This window comes from Pinus tabuliformis, chromosome 1_1 (genome assembly GCF_031772625.1).
Source record: "Pinus tabuliformis cultivar Carrire ecotype Pingquan chromosome 1_1, CPIR1, whole genome shotgun sequence".
Lineage (NCBI taxonomy): Eukaryota > Viridiplantae > Streptophyta > Pinopsida > Pinales > Pinaceae > Pinus > Pinus tabuliformis.
The window spans coordinates 598,694,469-598,716,904 of NC_142297.1; the positions used below are offsets into that span (position 1 = coordinate 598,694,469).

Consider the following 22,436-nt stretch of genomic DNA (forward strand, 5'->3'; position numbering starts at 1 on the left):
AAAATGGCCAAAAGCGCAGCGTCACTGGCCAAAAGCGCAATGCCACTTTCAGCACACTTTTGGAGGCCTTCCCCTTAGACAAATTGAGCCCATGATAGCTCATTGGAAAGGTCTTCAAGTATAGTTGCTGAAACACCTAGAATTTTTGAATTTGGAGGTCATTTTCCCTCTCAAAAACTTGAATCTCCCAAGACTGCTTCTGTGTGTCCAAAAAGAGGCAGAGAGGTCATTTTTTGGTAGTTTTTGGACCTTTTGGTGACCCGGATTTTCTCCAAAATTTCTAGGGTGCATGTTCTCATCCTCCTAAATCCAAATATGCAAACCTTCTCCATCTGATGCTCCAGGGAAAAGCGCAGCGCCGGTGGCATTGTGCTTCTGGGCAAAATTTATGTGTTTAAAATTACAAAATTGCAAAAATGCAAAAACTTTCCAAAATTTGCCCAAATTTGGCATGGGACACCACCATTAGCTACTTTGATGAGCTAGGGAGGCTTCAACCAATATTTCCAACCTATCTTGCTCTTTCTTGCCCTCTAAGGCTCTCCTCAACCTAGCTTTTAGCTTCCTAATCCTCATATTGCAGATTTTGTTGCGGGTCATGTAATGGTAGGCCATGTGTCGGAGCATTTTCTTATCCTGGTTGGCCTTCTCAATTAGTCTTTCAAGATGTATGTTGACCCTCTCAAGCCATGTTTCCCTATCATTTTCAATCTCTTGGTCAATAGGAGTAAATTTAACATGAGCCTCTTTAGCCATTTGCATGTATGCTTTGATCATTTGCAGCTCCATGAAGACTTTCTTGTCACTCAATTGTTTGTTTTCTTGTTCTAAATATTTGATGATGAACTTGGCTCTCTCTAAGTTGTCCGCCAAAGCTTGTATTTGAGCTTCCCTTTCTTGAATGATGATATCCTTGACAGTGTCTTCATCCCGAGCTTCCAAGTCAATAATGGCAACTCCATGATGAGTAAAGTGTTGTTGCGGCTCCTCATGCTCAATCAGATCAAAATCTCTTTCCTCCTCATCACCAAGATCTTCCTCCTGCACTTTTTCCTTGCCTTTGCTCAACTTCTCAACCTGTACCTATTTTGTTGATGATGAAGGCAAAGCCCCTTCCACACCTTGTGGAGATAACATTTGCCTGTGGACTGATGACGAAGGCAAGGCCCCTTACACACCTTCTGGAGCAAATACTTGCCTAGCAGCTACAAAAAGTCTCCTTGTGCCTCTCTGATATGTTAAGTACATTGGCACCTCAGCAGTTTTGGTTTCCTTGACCTCTTCCCTTATTTCTCCATGGCTAGAAGGCCCACCTTCTTCTTGATGCACTGGTGAAGGGATCTATGGACCTTTGAAAATCTCATGAGCAATGAAAGTCTCCCAAGGAATGTTAAGAAGATTGAGATGGTGAAGAACAATGATTTTGATCAAAGAGTAATGATAGATGTTGTTCAACTGCTGAGGGTATGGTTTCTTCCACACAATGTAAGCTATCTTATCAATATTTCTAAACAAGAAATATGGGAGATTTATCATTCTTACCCTGGTGAAGTGCATGAGGAGTCTGATATGGTAAGCATACAACCGGGAGAATCTGCCTTCACAAGTGAAATACTTGATGATAATCCTCATCAAAGGAACATACCTGTTCTCCAAAAATTTAAAGGGGAAAAGCCTCTTCACCTGGTTTCTATATTGAGGCTTGATGTAAGGTTCATAGTAATCCTCATCAAGGTCATGACCCTTGTACCATTTTTCACCAACATTAGGGATTCTAGTGGCCTCTGAAATGATAGCTGGTGATATTGTGAAGGTTACTCCGGCAAGTGTCACCTCATTGTTATGTAAATGAGTCACAAAAATTCTGGCCAACTCATGGTGAAACTAAACTCTTTCCACTAGTTCACAAAATTCAAAACATGCTTGGTGTCTGAAATAAGAAACTGCCAGTGGGCAATCCTATAATTCTCTCAAACTGGTGGGCTCCTCTCTGATGATTTTTCCTCCTTTATGGGGCTTCCTCTGTTGCCCGTGCCTCTCTATAGAACTGCCACTAAATGTTTCCTCCTCATATTCTTGATCATTGTCTTTGTCCATGCTTCCCTTAATTTGCACAGTGGTAATGTATGGATGGTGGTATCGGTAATGACTTGGAGGAATGGGTGCAAATGAAAGTGTGGAAAAAATGTATGAGGCAGGGGGTTTGGGGAGTGATAAGTGAGTGATAGAGTGTGATAGTAGTGATGGAATAAGGGTTCAAGTTTATGAAATGAATGGTAGGTAAACTAGGGTTTTACCATAGAGATTAGGGTTTTAATTTTGAGGATGAAAAACCAAGAAATTCTTCACATGTGCACACTAAGCAACAATTGGAGTGATGATACTTACTTGCTAAGAGAAAATATGGAGGAAACTCGACGAAATTTGGATGTTTTGGAGTGCTTTTGGTCTTTTCTGGTCAAAGCGCAGTGCCAACTACAGGAGCACAGCGCTGGTCCAGGAGCGCAGTGCCAGTGTTAATTTGCACTATGTGAAAATGCCAGAAGCGCAATGCCAGGCTAGGAGCGCAGTGCCACTTCAGGACGACTTTTGACTGCCTTCCTGATGTCCAAATTGGGCATGTGATAGCTCGTTGGAAATCTTGTCGAGTCTAAATTATAGAACAGCTTGAATTTTTCAATTTGGAGTTCATTTGCCCTGTCAAAATTTCAATCTCCCAAGACTGGTAAAAATGTGCAGAATGAGGCTGCCAAAATGCATAGTGTTGTTGCAGTCAACTTTTGAAGGTCTTCCTAAACTCCAAATTGAGCTCATGATAGCTCATTGGAAATATATTTGTGTCTACTTATCATTTGACTCATAAAGTGAGTCATTTGGTCATTCCATCTATGATAAAAATTTATTTTACCAAGGTCACTGCAAAGGTGCATTAACCCTCCTGAGGCAAATGATGTTTTCGACAATTCTCCCAAACCATGAAACCTGTGTAAAAACTGAAAGATTTTTTTCTTCTTGGGTAAAATATGGACAAAAACCTCTCTCACTTTTTTCAAATTCATATTTTCTTGCTCAGAAACACAGTTTGAAGAAAAACTGCCCCTTATGTGTGGTGAATGGCTTGTTCCTTGGAATGACTTCTCGACAAATGATGGAGACCTAATGTTTGATGATGTGAAATTTCCTCATACCTTCTGATATCCCTTATGCCTCCTCTGCTCATATATCTCTAATCCCATAGCCAACCCTAGCTCAATGGGAGAGGAATTTATGGTTTTAGTGCTTGTTTCTCTTTTGCTTTTGCAGGTGAATTGGTGCTCATGATGACTTGATTTTTGCAGTGGTAGGTGCTTGGCAACATCATCAGATGCTTAGGAGCAGCTGGGAACCAATATTACATATGGAAACATAAAATTACATAAGAAATGAAGATAAAAATAAAATACTTTGTTTTCACCTCAAAACAAGTTTTGAGGTGAGAACTACATTAGGCTTTCAATATGATAAATTATGGCTTTACCAATCATTATTGGCCTCCTCATGTCCTTGTTGATCATTATTGTCATGTAATTATTGTATTTGACCATGGTGGGACCCTAAAACCTAATGACACCAAACCCTAAGACCTAATAAGATAAACTGCAGAGTAAATCATGAACTGTGTCTGAAATATGAAAGAGGATCAACAAGTACAAATTATGAGGAGAAAAACTGGATGTAAACCCTACCATCAGTGAATCCATGACCTGATTGAATGAATCATTAGTATGGGACTCCTACTATGAGATGCAAAAGAGCAAATTTTGATCACTGATGGCAGTGTGAAACACTGATACTAACATATGGCACGGGGGTGAATGGCTGAAGAGAGATTTGGCTTAGCCATTCTACAGTCTGGTGGAACGTGGTAGTGCCATCTTCGATGGTTCATTGCATTCATTAATGAAAAATTAATTCCATTTATTTTCATGTGTAAAGGTACTGATGTATTTATGGATTTTATGGATGATATGTTTATTGTATTTATGTTCCTATTATGTTGTTTATATGCACATTTTATGACAGCAACTATGTATGGCTCTCAGCATGTTTTTAATTGTATGTGAATGGATAATGTGCCTATGACCTAATAGATGATAATGAAGCAAATGGCATGAAGGAACAATGGTTCATAGCGATTCTCAAATAAGTACGAGATCCCTACACTTAATTATGTTGTTTACACATGTAGGTTACATGTCGATGATATGTTTGACGAAATGCCTATCATGGCTAGTAGGGATCTAGTCAAGGTCTTGAACAAGTATTTTCTTTAGTACTTTCATTTCCATGTTACTTTACTGATTTGAAGAGATGGATCAATTCTGGGCAGTGTCCTGGGCTCTGAGCCTGAAAAAGTGGCTTAAATCCCGGGGTCGCGAACACAACACTGACATTTTTTATCCATAGATGTTGGTAGGTAGGCATGTGAGAGCGACTTTAGGTTGTTGGTTGCTACCTTGCCCATAACATGAGAGTGACTATGGCCCAAGAGACCTAAAACAACAATGGGACCCAGGAACAGGCTATCTGAGTGGCTGACTTTTCCTTTGAGGGTTCTGTTGATGATGTTGGATGTCTGTATGGTGTTTTTATGTCGGTTCCACTTCCTTAATGTGACTTAGGAGGTCGAATCATATCATAGTGGCCTTTCGTCACATGTTTACCCAGACTATCTAGTTTCTTGGGTAGATCTACGAGGAGGGTGTTACATAAATAAAATGATGATACTTATCCTTTCATTAATCCTTAGCTTCTACATTTTTCATTTTTTCATACACACTCCAAATTGGTTGCCACAATCGACAAAAACCCAGTGCATTCTCCTCAACCATGTGCACATACACATAGTGTGCATCACAACCGCACAATCCACACACGACATACAACACTATGCAATGCATGCATCCACACCTAACATATAATGCATACACCTACACCCAATGCATAACACAACACAATACATACTCTTACATCCGGTGTACGAAACGGCACAACACGTATACGTACACAATGTACATTACAAGACATACATCCGCACACAACATGAGACACCACAAAATGCATACACGTACACCTGATATACAACATAACTCATACGTCTATACCCGATGTACAAAACCACACAATACATGTACCCACACATAGTACAACACAACGAATACACATGTCACGATACTGTGACTACACAATGCACATAATTAGTACCACATGCCTGCAGCACAACATGTACGACATGCACTCAATTCCACAAGTAGGCCAGTGCCACATGTACTAAGCACCACCTGCACAACATCACATGTACACGGCACCACCTGCACAATGTGTACACAATGCCATATGTACACTGCACCGTTGTACAACATGTACACAATACCACATGTACACATTACCACACGCACGACAAGTACGCGACACCACATGTACACAGTGCCACATGCACGACATGTACACAGTGCCACATGCACGACATGTACACAACACCACCTACACATAGCACCACTTGTACAACATGTACAAAGCACCACATGTGCACAACACCACTTGTACAATCATTCACCCAACACCATATGTACATAGCACCATCTATGCCCAACAGTGAATATGCAACAAGTACAACATATACAACCTATGCACAGAAATAGTACCTCACATCCAAAAGCACACTGTCTCTACTAAGAAACCTTGCTTCCATTGTCTTATCCATGCTTTATCCTAAGATGTCGCAAACCACACTGCTTTAATTTCACGGATGTATCCTTCCACATTACTTGTCATAACATAAACATAGGCATAATACAAGCATACAATATAAATTCATATTCACATGATAGTGACCCCATATATTTGTCATGACTACTCTTCCCACTTGATTCATCATAGCCAAGAACTTCTTCATGTCATTTTCTTGCATAAGAAATCATTCTGCCACAAGAACGATTCTTGATGATCTGTCGGACAGTTACATAAATATATGGATACATACATAGATATATGTAAACATTAGAATAAACAATCATGATACTGTTAGAAAACGATATACATACATACGTACATGTATACATATAAACATCAACATAATCATGATCACAACAAAATTACCATATATTATAAAGTCAAGGTTAATAAATCGCCCTTTACATGTGCAACATATTCAAAATATTGAGAACAATAGTTTCCAACATAGCCAAGGCATCTAACACCTTAGATAGTTTACTTTACCTTTTCCTACTACCTTTCTCATGACTATACTGCTAGCGTCCATCTACACCAATGGACCCAACCAGTCCAACCGACTGTCATAGTCTTACCTTCCATTGTGCTTACTCATGCACCAAGCTTCATCCAGGTTTTACCTGTTGGGTACCATACGACTCTCCCAAGCTCCATTAACTTTCCTCTTTCCCAACCAATTATCAAGATTCAAAACAATAAAGGAAAGACTGAGATGAAAAGAAGAGGAAAACCATGGAAAACCAACAACAATATGACACCACAAACAAAGTTGCATGATCATGCACTAGACATAACAAAACTGAAAATAAAGCGCAAGAAAATCACGAAATGCCAGAAGCACAAGGCTAATAATAGACACCATGACTCAATCCCCATGGTTCCCAGTGATTTCAAAGGAAAGCTCAACCTGAGCCTTCTTGAAGATTTCATGGCAATCTCTTTCCATGCAATCCCCTACGTCATACTTCCATCAACACATAATGTCAACGCATAACTAAACATCACAATACACTAGTTACCTTACCTTGTTGTTCCAAACACATTGCTTGCAACTGAACACATCCACGCCATCTCTCAAGGGACTCCAATTCCCTTGATATATCCACCTATAACTAGAGACTAGCTAATATACCTGTCAAATACGTGTTCATGAATATAGCACATACCCACATAACTCGGATGAAATCAAGGGTAAGAATACTTTCAGTATGCAAATCATTCATTCGTTTGGAATTAGGGTTTCCAAACATATCCAAAGGAATTATTGCCCAATTCCTTTCTTTGACCTTTTTCTTGATACAATTGAGTGTTACTATGCACCGTCACATCATTGACTATTAGTGAGATAAACACATCAACTATTACCTTGTCAGGATAATACCGACATGCTTCCTGCAACTACTCACACATGTCAACCACATGTTCCAAATATGAAGACAATCATGTCTATCAATTTGAAATCAACATTTAGCAATACTAACAATCATGTCATAATCCATAGTCAACTCATAGTCATTAGACATAATGCTACAACTATCACCTACTTACACGCAAGTACATATCAATTGTCTCGACACATATGTATTAGTACAATCATCTTAAAAAAAGATCATTTCTTCATGCAACCCTATAAACTCATATTCATATTATGCAATTAATCAAACATTCAAGCAAGCTATGAACACACCATGTCAGCTAAATCAACTATACGACATAATAAAATAGTCAAGTACCAAATATAAGACATAAGCAAACTCATACCTTGATGTATCTCAGGGGAGGCGATCTTGTCTACACAATCAATCCTGGTTAGCATGACACAACTTCACAACATATCAACTCAAACATAAATCATGATATCCATAACAGTAACTAACTAACATGTTCACATCATAAGCTCATAAGCATTTATCGTTCATGCATAACAATCACATATGTACGATCAGTCTAGATTAGTACGACACCATATCACAAATATGTCAGCTCATACTTGGATATCGCAACCATAACCATCTACATAGGTTAAACCAGGTTAACACAATACATATAACATCAAGATCTTCAATTCAATGAACATAACCATCACACATATGGCCAATGTAAATTACAACATCAAGATCTTAATAAAATAACCCTCATCATCAAGTTAATAGCATATAACAACAATAAGCTATATATCATGCTCATCAACAACATATAACCTAATAATCAAGTTATCTAACGCAAAACAACAATAACAATGCATACAACTACAGGTTAGTATCGTTCTTGACTATTTGACATTTGTTCATATAACTACACTAATAAACTAACATCTATCATGAATGTAATCATAACATCAAAAGGCATGTACATAAACCTAATTCATATAATAATCCTTAACTTACATACATTCATACCAACATACAATAATTGTATGGCGATCTTCTCTTACCCCAAAGTCTAATGAGACAACCTCATTATGATGATTTTCATCTCCTATTCTATCTCAGCCAACACATTAGCATCATAATAACCAATAGCACCACGATGACCTAAATTTGCATACAATGACTTCACAAGGAATTTTTGACCTATTATTCATGCATAACTATAACCAAGACCATAAGTTCATAACGACTGCATATAACACATGAGTACAAAACCATATACACATCCGTCTAGCTAGAGTCCAGTCGTCAATGCATGACCATATCAACTTCACAAACTATGACCTCATGCATGAAACCAACCACTACTCCACTGTACACATTGCCACATGCAACCATCAACATGCATAAGAAATGCATAATCAATTACACATACACATGAACACATGTAGTCGAGCATAATCAATCAATACTTGTAACCAACCTACAAGACTGATACATGTAATCAAACATATAAGAATGCAACCCAACATACAAGGATGTAATCAAGCGGCATAAGTGAAATATAAAAATATGTAACCAATCATATACTCATGACGATGCATTCCAAAAAATCAACATCAAGTTCCTCATGACAACCTTACTACAACCATGATCAACATTATGCAATGCAACAAGCACATGGAATGCAAGTGTAAGACACACACATGCAACTGGCATGCATGCATGGCCAACACACATAGCCCATCCAGTTCGATAGTTCAACCATGCTTTGATACCACTCTGTAACACCCTCCTCCCACATATACCCAAGTAATCATGCCAATCGGGGTAAACATGAGACGAGAGGCTACTATGATCAGATTCGACCTCTATGTGACCTTAAGGAAGTGAAATCGACGGAACATCACACACAATCATCCAACATCAGCAACATAACCCTCAGGAGACATGTCAGGCACTCAGACATCTTGTCCCTAGGTCCCACTGTTGTTCTGATCTCTTAGGCCATCGTCGCTCCATGCTATGGGCAAGGGAGTGAGCAGTAACCTAAAGTCGCTCTCACAGGCTTTCCTGCTAGTGACCAGAGACCAAAATTTCCAGTTATGTGCCAACAACCCCGGGATTTAAGCCACTTTTTTAGGTCCAGATGCTTGGCCACTGCCCAAAATCGAGTGATAGCTTGGAATCAGTAAAAGTACAGGGAAACAATGATGCAAAGGAAATAAGTCGAACAAGACCTTTATCAGACCCCTACTAGCCATGTTAGGCATTTCGTTAAACATATCATCAACATGTAACCTACAGGTGTAAATAACATAATTAAGAGTAAGGTTCTCATACTTATCTGAGAATCACTATGAACCATTGTTCCCTCATTTCATTTGTTGCATTATCATTTATTAGGCCATAGATACCATTCATTTACAAGTAAAAACATGCTGAGAGCCATACATAGTTGTTGTCATAAAATATACATATAACCACCATAATAGGAACAGAATTACCATAAACATATCAGCCATCAAAACCCACATATACATCAATAATTTTGCACATGGAAATCAAGGGAATGAATTTCCCATTAATGAATGCAATAAACCAATCGAAGATGGGACTACCACATTCCACCTGACCATAGAATGGCTTAGCCAAATCTTTCTTCATCCATTCACCCCTATGCCATATTCAAAGCATGAATGTGGGACTCAAACCAAAAGAACCAGCCAGGGCATACTGATGCTAAACCACCTCACCCTCATAAAAAAAAACCAGGTTTTACCGTAATCCATCCCGGATCACTAGGCCAACACAATGAACACATAATAATAGGCCTTACTGTGATATCCACCCGATCACTAGGCAAAACAAGAATGGATGCCACCAGGTTTCTCCACCTACACCATGAGGAATTTTCTTGTCTCCTAGTCTCTCAGACTTTACTACAATCCAAACTCAGATCACTAGACCCTAAACCGAGACCCACTCTCCAAGATTTACCGCATATCCCAAACCTGGGATTACTAGGCCCAACGTAGAGAAAACCACCTCTTGACTTTACCGTATATATTTCCATTCACCAGAAATTATTCCTAGGCCCACCGAGGCAACATAATCCTTTATTTACCACAAGGCACAGTTTCGCTCAAGGGTCACTAGGTCAGTGGCTTTACTGTGATCCACAGTTCAATTTAGTGACCACTAGACCATGTGCTCTATCATTAGGAGATCCACCTCACCCAGCTTCGAATTCATCTAGTAATCTAGCTCAACCAAAACATGAGAACCCCATCGCAGCATGGCTATCCAGAAATGGAAAGGCTAGGTTGAAAACATTTTTACACTTGGCAAAACCCATGCCATGATAGAAAATAACCACATGTAATGCCATGCATGCCAAATCTAGCAAGGAAAATACACATGCAAGTCGATACCTGCAATGAAGCCTGTTGTAGCTGCTTGATCATGCCTTTCCCTGCTCGATCTTGCTTCCTCTTTCCTTCTTTGCCTTTCTTTCTCCAATGCCAAAATGCTCCAAGAGAACTCTAAGTGTCCAAGAGTATGAGAGAGAGAGAGAATAATGAGAGAGCTCCAAAACTCAACTGACAAAAGGTTACATTGACCAAGCTTGCCCACTGATCCTCAAAAGCCTTTTTATCAATGTGGCCTCTATTTTCTTCATTTTCCATTATTGTCCTTCAATTTCCTCCTCACATGCAACCTGTGACATTTCACCGTCCTTTTCTCCTAATTTTCTTTATTTTCATAAATAATTGTGCCAAAATTCCACTTTGCCTTTCCAAAGCCTTAGCCATTGCCTTTACCAATTTCCTTAGCCATAAAAGACCAAATGAACACCCACTAGGATGTTTTTCCCAACATTCAACTTGGAATATGTGTCCCATCAACCATGGGATTTATATATTTTTACATGGATTTTTACCAGGGCTGTTACATTGTTGTAACTTCCAGAATCCATTAAACACATGATGACAAGACTAATAAACCAAAAACTAAATCTAGGACTAGGCCTGACCATCCCCAACCGGGACTAACATTCTGTCAAACACTTGGCATCAATGCAATTTATAGGTGTAAACAACAGATCTAAGCATAGGGGTTTCATAATTATTTGAGATTCACTATGAAGCTTTGTTTCCTTATCACATTAGCTGCAGTTTTATCCATTAAGGCATAGATACATTGTTCATTCATATACAAGTAAAAACATGATGGGAGCCATACATAGCCACTGTCATAATACACATTCATAACCAGCATAATAACAACAAAAATACCAAGGAAACAACAACCATATAATCCACATATAAACTAGTATAATACTCGTGAGATAACAAGGAGAAATAACCTCATATTAATGATGCAAAATCCAACCTGGTATGGGACTACCACATTCCACTCGACCGTAAAATGGCTAAGCCAAATCTCCCTTCAACCATTCACCCCCATGCCATATTCCAAGCATGAATATGGGATCTTATAGAACACATCAATCCAAAACCATCCAGGGATTCCAGAGGCCATCCACCTCAACCCATCAAACAATGATTCCACGTCACGGTTGGACATCACAAAACCATCATCAGATTGGTCTCTATCGAAGCCTTCCAGGACTTCCAGAGTGTTTGTCCAACCAAGGCTTCCAGGACTAATAACTCAACCCACATCTTTTAGCAGACTTCCAGAGTGTTTGTCCAACTACATCTTAAAGGACTAGTAACTCAACCCACCAAGGGATTCCAGAGCGTTTTTCTAACCAAGGCTTCCACAACTAGTAACTCAACCCAAGATGTTACATGGCTTCCAGAGTGTTTGTCCAACCAAGGCTTCCAGGACTAATAACTCAACCTAAGCTAAGGAAACATGAGAACCAGCCAAAATAAAACAATGAAATACCCACAATCTCCATGGTTATCCAGGAAATAGCAAGGCTAGGCAATCCACTATTAATCCCGACCATCCTCCATGCCAATGACAAATCATAACTAGCAAACCACATGCATATGACACACATGCCAAAACTAGTGAGGAAAACATACATTCAGCTCGGTACCTGTAAGAAAAACCCATTGTAGCTACTAATCTTGATGTCCTCTTGCACTTTCTTGCTCTTCCTTTGCCTTCTTGTTCCAAAACTACAAATATGCCACACTCTCCAAGAGTGCTCCAAGAAAACTCTAAGTGTCCAAGAGTATGAGAGAGAGAGAATAGAGAGAGAACTCCAGAAATGAACTGACATAAGCTTACACTGACCAAGCCTACCCACTGATCCTTAGAAGCCTTTTTATGAATGAGGCCTCTATTTTCTTCATTTTGCATTATTTTCCTTCATTTTCCTCCTCACATGCAACTTGTGACCTTTCACCTCCCTTTTTTCCTAATTTCCTTTATTTTCATAAATAAATGTGCCAAAAATTCCATTTTTCCTTTCCAAAGCCTTAGCCATTGCCTTTGTCAATTTCCTTAGCCATTAACAACCAAATCAACACCCACACTACGATGTCTTACCCTACATTCAACTTGGAATAAGTGTCCCATCAATCATGTTTATTATTTTTGCCTTTATTAACTTTTATTACATGGAATTTTCATGAGGGTTGTTACACCTTCCGCCATGATTAAGCTAGGGCATGATATTTTCATAAATCTAGAGCACATTAGGGCCATTATGTTGTCACTTATTTCACATATGGCATTCACCGCTATGACATCATCTTCAACATGGAGAGAATCTAAGAAATATACCATTGTTTCTAGAGAAATGTATATTGCTATTCTTATCTTTATTATTCTGCATGGTGTTTGTAGATTGGCAATTTTTCCTAGACTCTTAAGATTCATTGACTACTCCAACTCTCACTACCTTGCTCCATAATGCAACCAAAGCCCACTTAGGGTATTAGTGTTGAGTGTCTCAAGCTGACACATAAGGCTTGGTTTAGTTAGGTCAGGTTAACAACGTTCTTCTTGTTAATTTTCAAATTATTATTTAACCATGATAAAACATGTAGATGACTCTTTTGCATTAAATTGCAAAAACCATTAAACATATTATATGTTGTTGATATGAACAATGTTGCTAGGGTAGCTTTGAGGTACAAGTGTTCAATGACAAACTCACTTTTAACAACACAATCTCAATTAAGATTTGAGAGAGATATATTGGTTTGTTTTTCTTAGGGTTGTAAATGGGAATAATTATTTGGGGATGATGGAACAATACATAGATGAAAATAGGTCACTGATCTGGTACAACCACTTAGCCTAACTCCCCATGATACTTTGCTTTACTCTCTTCTATGTTCCTCATTGGGTAAGTTGGTGCGAATTAAAGGATTGGGTAAAATTATGTGTGGTTTGTGTGTTTTAGCCAATGCTTCCAAAATCAAAGATTTCATTCCTTATGTAGGGTGGTCAAATTTGTAGGACATCAGAGAGCACAAAGAATTTAATGCATTATGGAAGGAGATTACTAATGAAAAAATTGAGAGGGGGAAGGAAAATGAGTGTGGAAAATGGGAATGATTTTGTAAACATGATGCTTGACATCTTTGAGAAGGCCAATGCCATGGACAAAAAATTAAGTAGCAAGGACATGTTGGTTTCTATAATTAGCACTTCAATAAATAATTTGGGAAGGGAAACAATAGATACATTGACAAATCTACTATGATAAAAGATAGTGTAGGAAGAGCTTGAGTGGATGATTCACAAACACGGCCTAAATTCATGTGATCTTTCAAGTGTTGAGTACATATAATGGATAATGAAACTTTGAGATTGCATTTGTTGATTCAACTACTGCTTCCCTAAATAAATGGATACTTGCATTATGGTAGGATACATCATTCATGAGATTGATTCTTGTGGTAGTGGCATCCCAACTAATAGTCATTCTAGGATTATAGAGAAGAATTGCCAGTTGTTAGGGGCCCTCGTAAAATATTGATACATGATCAAATCACCAAAAGTACATATAAACTAGCATAAGAGTAGAGTATCAAAACATCGATAACTTTGAAGGAGATGACAAGCTAGTGGATGGACATGTATAGGGGTTAATGGAATTCACATGTGTGCACTTAATAGAAGGCATATAACAATACACATGGAAGGAGGAAAGAGATGAAACCCAGTATCATTCGTCTAAAACATGAACATATCAAATGCATCTTGAATAAACATCTCATTCAAAACTATCATGGTAGTTTCTAATTTGAAGTGTAACTTGTGTTGTCCATGACATCTTGAAGCAAATGAATGGCCTCGATTAATGAATTGAGTAAAAGCTAAGCTACTTGCCGAGGTATGCCCTTCAATTATTGCAATCCACTATTTATAATTACACTTGAAAGCATTATAATATTGGTTATTGTAATGAAATTGCAATTTCTTACCTCTATGAGTTATAATCTTAGATATGATTAGATACAAAATATATACAAGTTTTATCTAATAATAAAAATTAAAGAATCAAACGATTAGAGAATCCATACCATGATTAACATGTGATAGCATACAATCACTTTCTAACATGTGGTAGCATACAATCACGTTCAAAAGATAACAAGCTTCAAAGAACCACTGATAAACAATTCCCATATCCTTAAAAATAGCTTCACATAAAATTGTGTAAATTCTTTGTAAAAATATCATATTTTTGAACTCAAATAATAAAAACACAAATCAAAAATATATTCAAACTCTAATTATATAAATACCAACCACCAAAAATATATCCAAACAATAATTATACTAATACCTAATATTAAAATTGTGTTAAATTTATATATATATATATATATATATATATATATAAATAATATAAACACAGATCATATATATATATAAACATAATGCAGATATAAAAAAAAAAATTAATGAAAAAAATATAAATATTAATAATATTTTTAAAAATTGAAATTTACCTCAAAATTAATCTTTAAAACACTATTTAAGGAGAACAATTTTTCAACAATTTGATAATTGATTATGAGATTTGTAAAACTATCATAATGTATTAACATTAAAAAAAAGATTTCAACAATGTGAAATTCTCATAACATTTATTTGAAATTGATGCGTACGGTTGCCTATGGAAAATTGTAAGAACCCCGCTTAGCTACTCTGATGCCATTGGCAGTTGTTCCCCATGAAGAGAGTGGGACAAAAGATCCCGTCGCAGTCAAAGAATTTGGTATATGGGATACGTTTAAAAAGTTGGAAAATATTTATTTGGATTTATTTGGTAATCATTTTTATTTGGATTTATAAAAATTATTGTTAGATTTTTTTAAAATATAATTAAAATTTCTATAAATTTCAAGACAAAATTATAATTTTTAGATTATGGCTATATTTTATATTGGTTTATAACATGTTAAATTGATAGAAATTCATATATACAGTTAAAATTTTAATTTAAATAATAAAAGTGATGATTTTTCTGAATTCCTACTAAGAATTTCACAAAATCTAGACCACTTCAAAAAGACATCTCTTATATAGGTGGATGCAAGTTGTTCTGCATAAAGAATGAGTTTCGACTACCAAGTAAAGGAATCTTATTTGTGGTGAAGTAGGTTTCCGCAAGGAAATCAACGCAGGTCTTTCGCAAGAAAACAAGGTGGATGGCATTGTACAGGAAGTTGGTTCTTTCGCTTTCTGATCTCCTATTTTGTTTTTTGGGATGCATAGTCTGGTTTATTTTTTGTTTTTGTTTCTTGTTTTTTGGATGTATAATTTGGTTTATTTTTTATTTTTGTTTTAGTCTGGTTTATTTTGGTTTTTTGTGTTTTTATCTTAGTTTTTTTTGTGTTTTTTCCTAGTGTTACCAATTTGTTGGTTCTTAGTGATTTCCTTTTTTCTTCTTTGGTATGGTGTTGTTCTGATAATGATTTTCCTACCTCTCTTCGGTTTCTGGCCATATGTAATTTCTCATTTGATTAATGAAAAATGTTCTCATTTGATTAAATGAAAAATGAAAGTTTTTTCGTCGAAAAAAAAGGTCTTCCGAACTTTAGTCAATAATGTTGCGACAGAACTGATAGTCAATAATGCTGGAAGAAGGGAAAACTGGTAGGAAACTTCATGCTTCCACCGTTTAGATTACCAGATTAAGGTATTAGTTCGCCACTTGGTTTTCTCAAAGGAAATAAGAACCTCAAGTAATCAACTACAAATCAAAGCTGTTTTGTTTTCAATTGAGGTGTTGATACCAGAAAAGCTGCAACTGATAGCTTCTCTGCTCTCCTGAATCGTTCATAGGCAAATATTGAAGTTGAGCGCGCATTCTCAATCTCTACCAAATATATTCGATCTTGCTTCTTTGTTAATCTGTATCCAATGGCACCCGTTAACTTTACATCCTTTGCATCCACCAACAGCTATGTGTATGATGTGTTTCTAAATCACCGCGGTCCTAACGTAAAGAAAGGACTCGCTAGTCATATCTACCACCGGCTTAAATAATATGGATTATTAGTTTTTCTGGACCAGAAAGAATTGGAACAGGGAGACAACTTGAAACCTCAAATCGAAGGGGATATTCGAACAACGTCTGTTCATGTAGCCATATTTTCACCAACTTATGCTCAATCAAGATGGTGTCTCCACGAGCTCGTACTGATAGGGAAAAGATGTTGAAGTCGGGGTCAACAATAATTCTGGTTTTCTACAAAGTCGAGCCCGCAGATCTTCGATGGATGCGCGGTGGAGATCGAGTTTATGCTAGAGATTTGGGCATGCTTGAAAGGAAGAGAGCATTTTATTGTCCGCAACCAAGGTACGACCCCAATACCATAGAAAAATGGAGGAATAATCTTTCTACTGTGGCAGATATAATCGGTTTTAGTAAGACCCTCCCTATTATTTGAGTTTTGTACTTTGCTGGCTTCATAAGTGTATCACAGATTATTTATGTAGATGTTTTTTATTTGTCTGTTGACTGTGATTGTGAATATTATTCAGGGAAGGGTGGCAGCTCGTCCATGAGGTCGTCCAACAAGTTCTGAAAAAAGTTCGCAAACCACCTTTGGACATCGCTAAATATCCTACTAGCCTCAATAAAAAAATAAAAGATGTGGACAGAACATTTCCACTGCAGCAGCAAAGCGAGAAGGATACAATTTTGGGAATTGTAGGTCTTGGCAGGGTAGGGAAAACTACCCTCGCTAAACAATTCTTCAACCGAGAGAGATCAATTTACGATCGATCTTGCTTCTTATTTGATATCAGATCCAAATCTTTACCTTTCCTGCAGAGTAGCCTTCTTAGCGATCTGATGCAGTCGAATGAACAGATAAAAAGCATTTCTGAAGGGATAGAGAGGCTCAAAACAGTTTCTCAACAGTCTCTTATCATTTATGATTGTGTGTGATGTTTCGTCGATTTCACTTCCTTAAGGTCATATAGGAGGTCGAATCATATCATAGTGGCCTCTCATTGCATGTTTACCCTAGTTGTCCAATTACTTGGGTAGATGTAGGAGGAGGGTGTTACATAAATTAAATGTTGATACTTATCCTTTCATTAAACCTTAACTTCTACCTTTGTCCTTATTTCATACACACTCTGGATTGGTTGTCGCACCTGACAAACACCCAGTGCCTTCTCCTCAACCATGTGCACATACACATAGTGTGCATCAAAACTGCACAATCCACACATGACATAGAACAGCATGCAATACATGCATCCACACCTAACATACAACACATACAGCTACACCCAGTGCACAACACAATACATACACCTACACCTAGTGCATAACACAACACAATACATACTCTTACATCCGGTGTACAACACGGCACAACACGTATATGTACACAATGTACATTACAAGACATATATCCACACACAATGTGAGACACCACAAAATGCATACACATACACCTGATATACAACACAAATCATACGTCTATACCCGATGTACAACACCACACAATACATGTACCCACACATAGTACTGCACAACGAATACACATGTCATGATACCGTGACTACACAAGGCACATACATAGTACCGCATTCCTGCAGCACAACATGGATGACATGCACTCAATCCCATATGTATGCTAGTGCCACATGTACTAAGCACCACCTGCACAACGTGTGCACAACATCACATGTACACAACACCACCTGCACAACATGTACACAACACCATATGTACACTGCACCATTTTACAATGTGTACACAATACCACATGTACACATTACCACACACGCGACATGTACACGACACCACATGTACACAATGCCACATGCACGACTTGTACACAACACCACTTACACATAACACCACTTGTACAACATGTACAGAGAACCACATGCACACAACACCACTTGTACAATCATGCACACCACACCATATGTACATAACACCATCTATACCCAGTACTAGTACCATGTATATGTACAACCTATGCACAACAATAGTAACTCGCATCCAAAATCACATTGTCTCTACTAAGAAACCTTTCTTCCATTGTCTTATCGAGTGTTTATTCTAACATGTCGCAAACCACATGGCTTTCATTTCACTTATGTATCCTTCCACATTACCTGTCAAAACATAAACATGGGCATAATACAAGCATACAATATAAATTCATATTCACATGATACTGACCTCATATATTTGTTATGACTACTCTTCCTACTTGATTCCTCATAGCCAGGAACTTCTTCATGTCATTCACCTGCATAAGCAATCATTCCGCCACAAGAATGATTCTTGAAGATCTATCGGACAGTGACATAGATACATGGATACATACATACAGATATGTAAAAATTAGCATAAACAATTATGATCATGTCAGACAATGATATACATACATACATACATATATGTATACATATAAACATCAGCATAATCATGATCACAACAAAATTACCATATATTAGAAGGTCATGGTTAAGAGATCTCCCTTTAAGTGTGCAACATATGAAAAACATTGAGAACAACAGTTCCCAACATAGCCAAGGCATATGCCACCTTAGATATGTTTACTTTACCTTTTCCTGTTACCTTTCTCATGACTATACTGTCAGCGCCCATCTACACCAATGGACCCAACCAGTCCAACCGACTGTCATAGTCTTACCTTTTGTTGTGCTTACTCATGCATCGATATTCATCTAGGTTTTACCTTTTGGGTACAACACGACTCTCCCCGAGCTCCATCAACTTTCCTCTTTCCCAACCAATTATCAAGACTCAAGAAAATAAATGAAAGACTGAGAAGAAAAGAAGTGGAAAACCAACAACAATATGACAAAGTTTCATGATCATGCAACAGACATAACAAAACTGAAAATAAAGAACAATAAAATCAGAAAATACCAAAAGCACAAGGCTAACAACAAACACCATGACTCAATCCCCATGGTTCCCAGTGACTTCAAAGGAAAGCTCAACTTGAGCCTTCTTCAATATTTCATGGCAGTCTCTTGCCATACAATTCCATGCATCATACTGCCATCAACACATAATGTCAGTGCATAACTAAACTTCACAATACACCATTTACCTTACCTTGATGTTCCAAACATGTTGCTTGCAACTGAACACATCCACGGTATCTCTCAAGGGACTCCAATTCCCTTGATAGATCCACCTATAACTAGAGACTAGATAATATACCTGTCAAATACATGTTTATGAATATAGCACATACCCACATAATTTCAGACGAAATCAAGGTTAAGAATATTTCCAGTATGCAAAGAACTCATTCGTTTGGAATTAGGGTTTCCAAACATAGCCAAAGGAATTATTGCCCAATTCCTTTCTTTGACCTTTTCCTTGATACAATTGAGTCACTTACTATGCACTGTCACATCACCCAACTATTAGTGATATAAACACATCAACTATTACCTTGTCAGGCTAATACCAACATGCTTCCTGCAACTACTCACACATGTCAACCACATGTTCCAAATATCAATACAATCATATCTATCAATTTGAAATCAACATTTAGCAAGACTAACAATCATGTCATAATCCATGGTCAACTCATAGTCATTAGACATAATGCTACAACTATCACCTACTTACACGCAACTACATATCAATTGTCTCGACACATGTATTAATGCAATCATTTTAAAACAAGATCATTTATTCATGAAACCCTATAAACTCATACTCATATCATGCAATTAATCAAGCATTCAAGCAAGCTATGAACGCACCATGTCAGATAAATCAACTACATGACATAATCAAACAGTCAAGTACCAAATATATGACATAAGAAAACTCTTACCTTGATGTATCTCAAGGAAGGCGATCTTGTCTGCACAATCAATCCTGGTTAGCACGATACAACTTCACAACATATCAACTCAAACATAAATCATGATATCCATAACAGTAACTAACTAACATGCTCACATCATAAGCTCATAAGAATTTGTCATTCATGCATAACAATCACCTATGTACGATCAGTCTAGATTAGTACGACACCATATCACAAATATGTTGGCTCATACCTGGATATTACAACCATAACCATCTACATAGGTCAAAACAGGTTAACGCAATACATATAACATCAAGATCTTCAATGCAATGAACATAACCATCACACATATGGCCAATCCAAATTACAACATCGAGATCTTAAAAAAATAACCCTAGTCATCAAGTTAATAGCATATAACAACAATAAACTATATAACATGCTCATCAACAACATATAACCTAATAATAAAGGTATCTAACATAAAACAACAATAGAAATGCATATAACTACAAGTTACTATCATTCTTGACTATCCAACATATGTGCATATAACTACACTAATCAACTAACATCTATCATGAATGTAATCATAACATCAAATGACATGTACATAAACCTAATGCATATAATAATCCTTAACTTGCATACCTGCATGCCAACATACAATACATGTATTATGATCTACTCTTACCCCAAAGTCTAATGCGAAAACCTCATTAGGATGATTTTCATCTCCTGTTCTATCTTAGCCAACACATTAGCATCATAACCACCAACAACACCACAATGACCTAAATTTGCATACAATGACTTCACAAGGAATTTTTGACCTACTATTCATACATAACTATAACCAAGACCATACATGCATAATGACTGCATATAGACATATAACACATGAGTACAAAACCATATATACATCCTTCTAGCTAGAGTCCAGTTGTCAATGCATGACCCTATCAACTTCACAAACTATGACCATGTGCATGAAAACAACCACTACTCCACTATATGCATTGCCACATGCAACCATCAACATGCATAATCAATTACACATACACATGAATGCTTGTAGTCGAGCATAAGCAATCAATACTTGTAACCAATCTACAAGACGGATACATGTAATCAACCATATAAGAATGCAACCTAACATACAAGGATGTAATCAAGTGTCATATAACAACATGTAAGTGACATATAACAATATGTAACCAGTCATATAATCATGACGATGCATTCCACAAAATCAACATCAAGTTACTCATGACAACCTTACTACAACCATGATCAATATTATGCAATGAAGCAAGCACATGGAATGCAAGTGTAAGAGACACACATGCAACTGACATGCATGCATTGCAAACACACACCAACCATCCAGTTGGAGAGTTGAACCATGATTTGATACCACTCTGTAACACCCTCCTCCCACATATACCCAAGTAATCATGCCAACCGGGGTAAACATGAGACGAGAGGCTACTATGATCAGATTCGACCTCCTATATGACCTTAAGGAAGTGAAATCGACGAAACATCACACACAATCATCCAACATCAGTAACAGAACCCCCATGAGACATGTCAGCCATTTATACATCTTGTCCCTGGGTCCCACTGTTGTTCTGGATCTCTTAGGCCACAGTCTCTCTCATGCTATGGGCAAGGGAGTGACCAACAACCTAAATTTTCTCTCACAGGCTTTCCTACTAGTGACCAGAAACCAAAATTGCCAGTTCTATGCCAGCGACCCCAGGATTTAAGCCACTTTTTCAAGTCTAGAGGCTAGGCCACTGCCCAGAATGGAGTGATAACTTGAAATCAGTAAAAGTATAGGGAAACAATGATGCAAAAGCAATAAGTCGAACAAGACCTTTAGTAGACCCCTACTAGCCATACCAGGCATTTCATCAAACATATCATCAACATGTAACCTGCAAGTGTAAATAATAGAACTAAGTGTAGGGATCTCAGACCTATCTAAGAATCGCTATGGACCATT

At 37.4% G+C, this 22,436-nt stretch overlaps 1 protein-coding gene across 1 annotated transcript; it reads left to right on the plus strand.

Moving 5' to 3' along the window:
* Positions 1-16,765: 16,765 nt before the first annotated feature.
* Positions 16,766-17,541, plus strand: LOC149214689 (uncharacterized). Its single transcript, XM_089389474.1, has 3 exons — positions 16,766-16,947; positions 17,133-17,316; positions 17,425-17,541. The coding sequence occupies exons 1-3, from the start codon at positions 16,766-16,768 to the stop codon at positions 17,539-17,541; spliced, it is 483 nt and encodes a 160-aa protein (XP_089245600.1).
* The last annotated feature ends 4,895 nt before the right edge of the window (positions 17,542-22,436 follow it).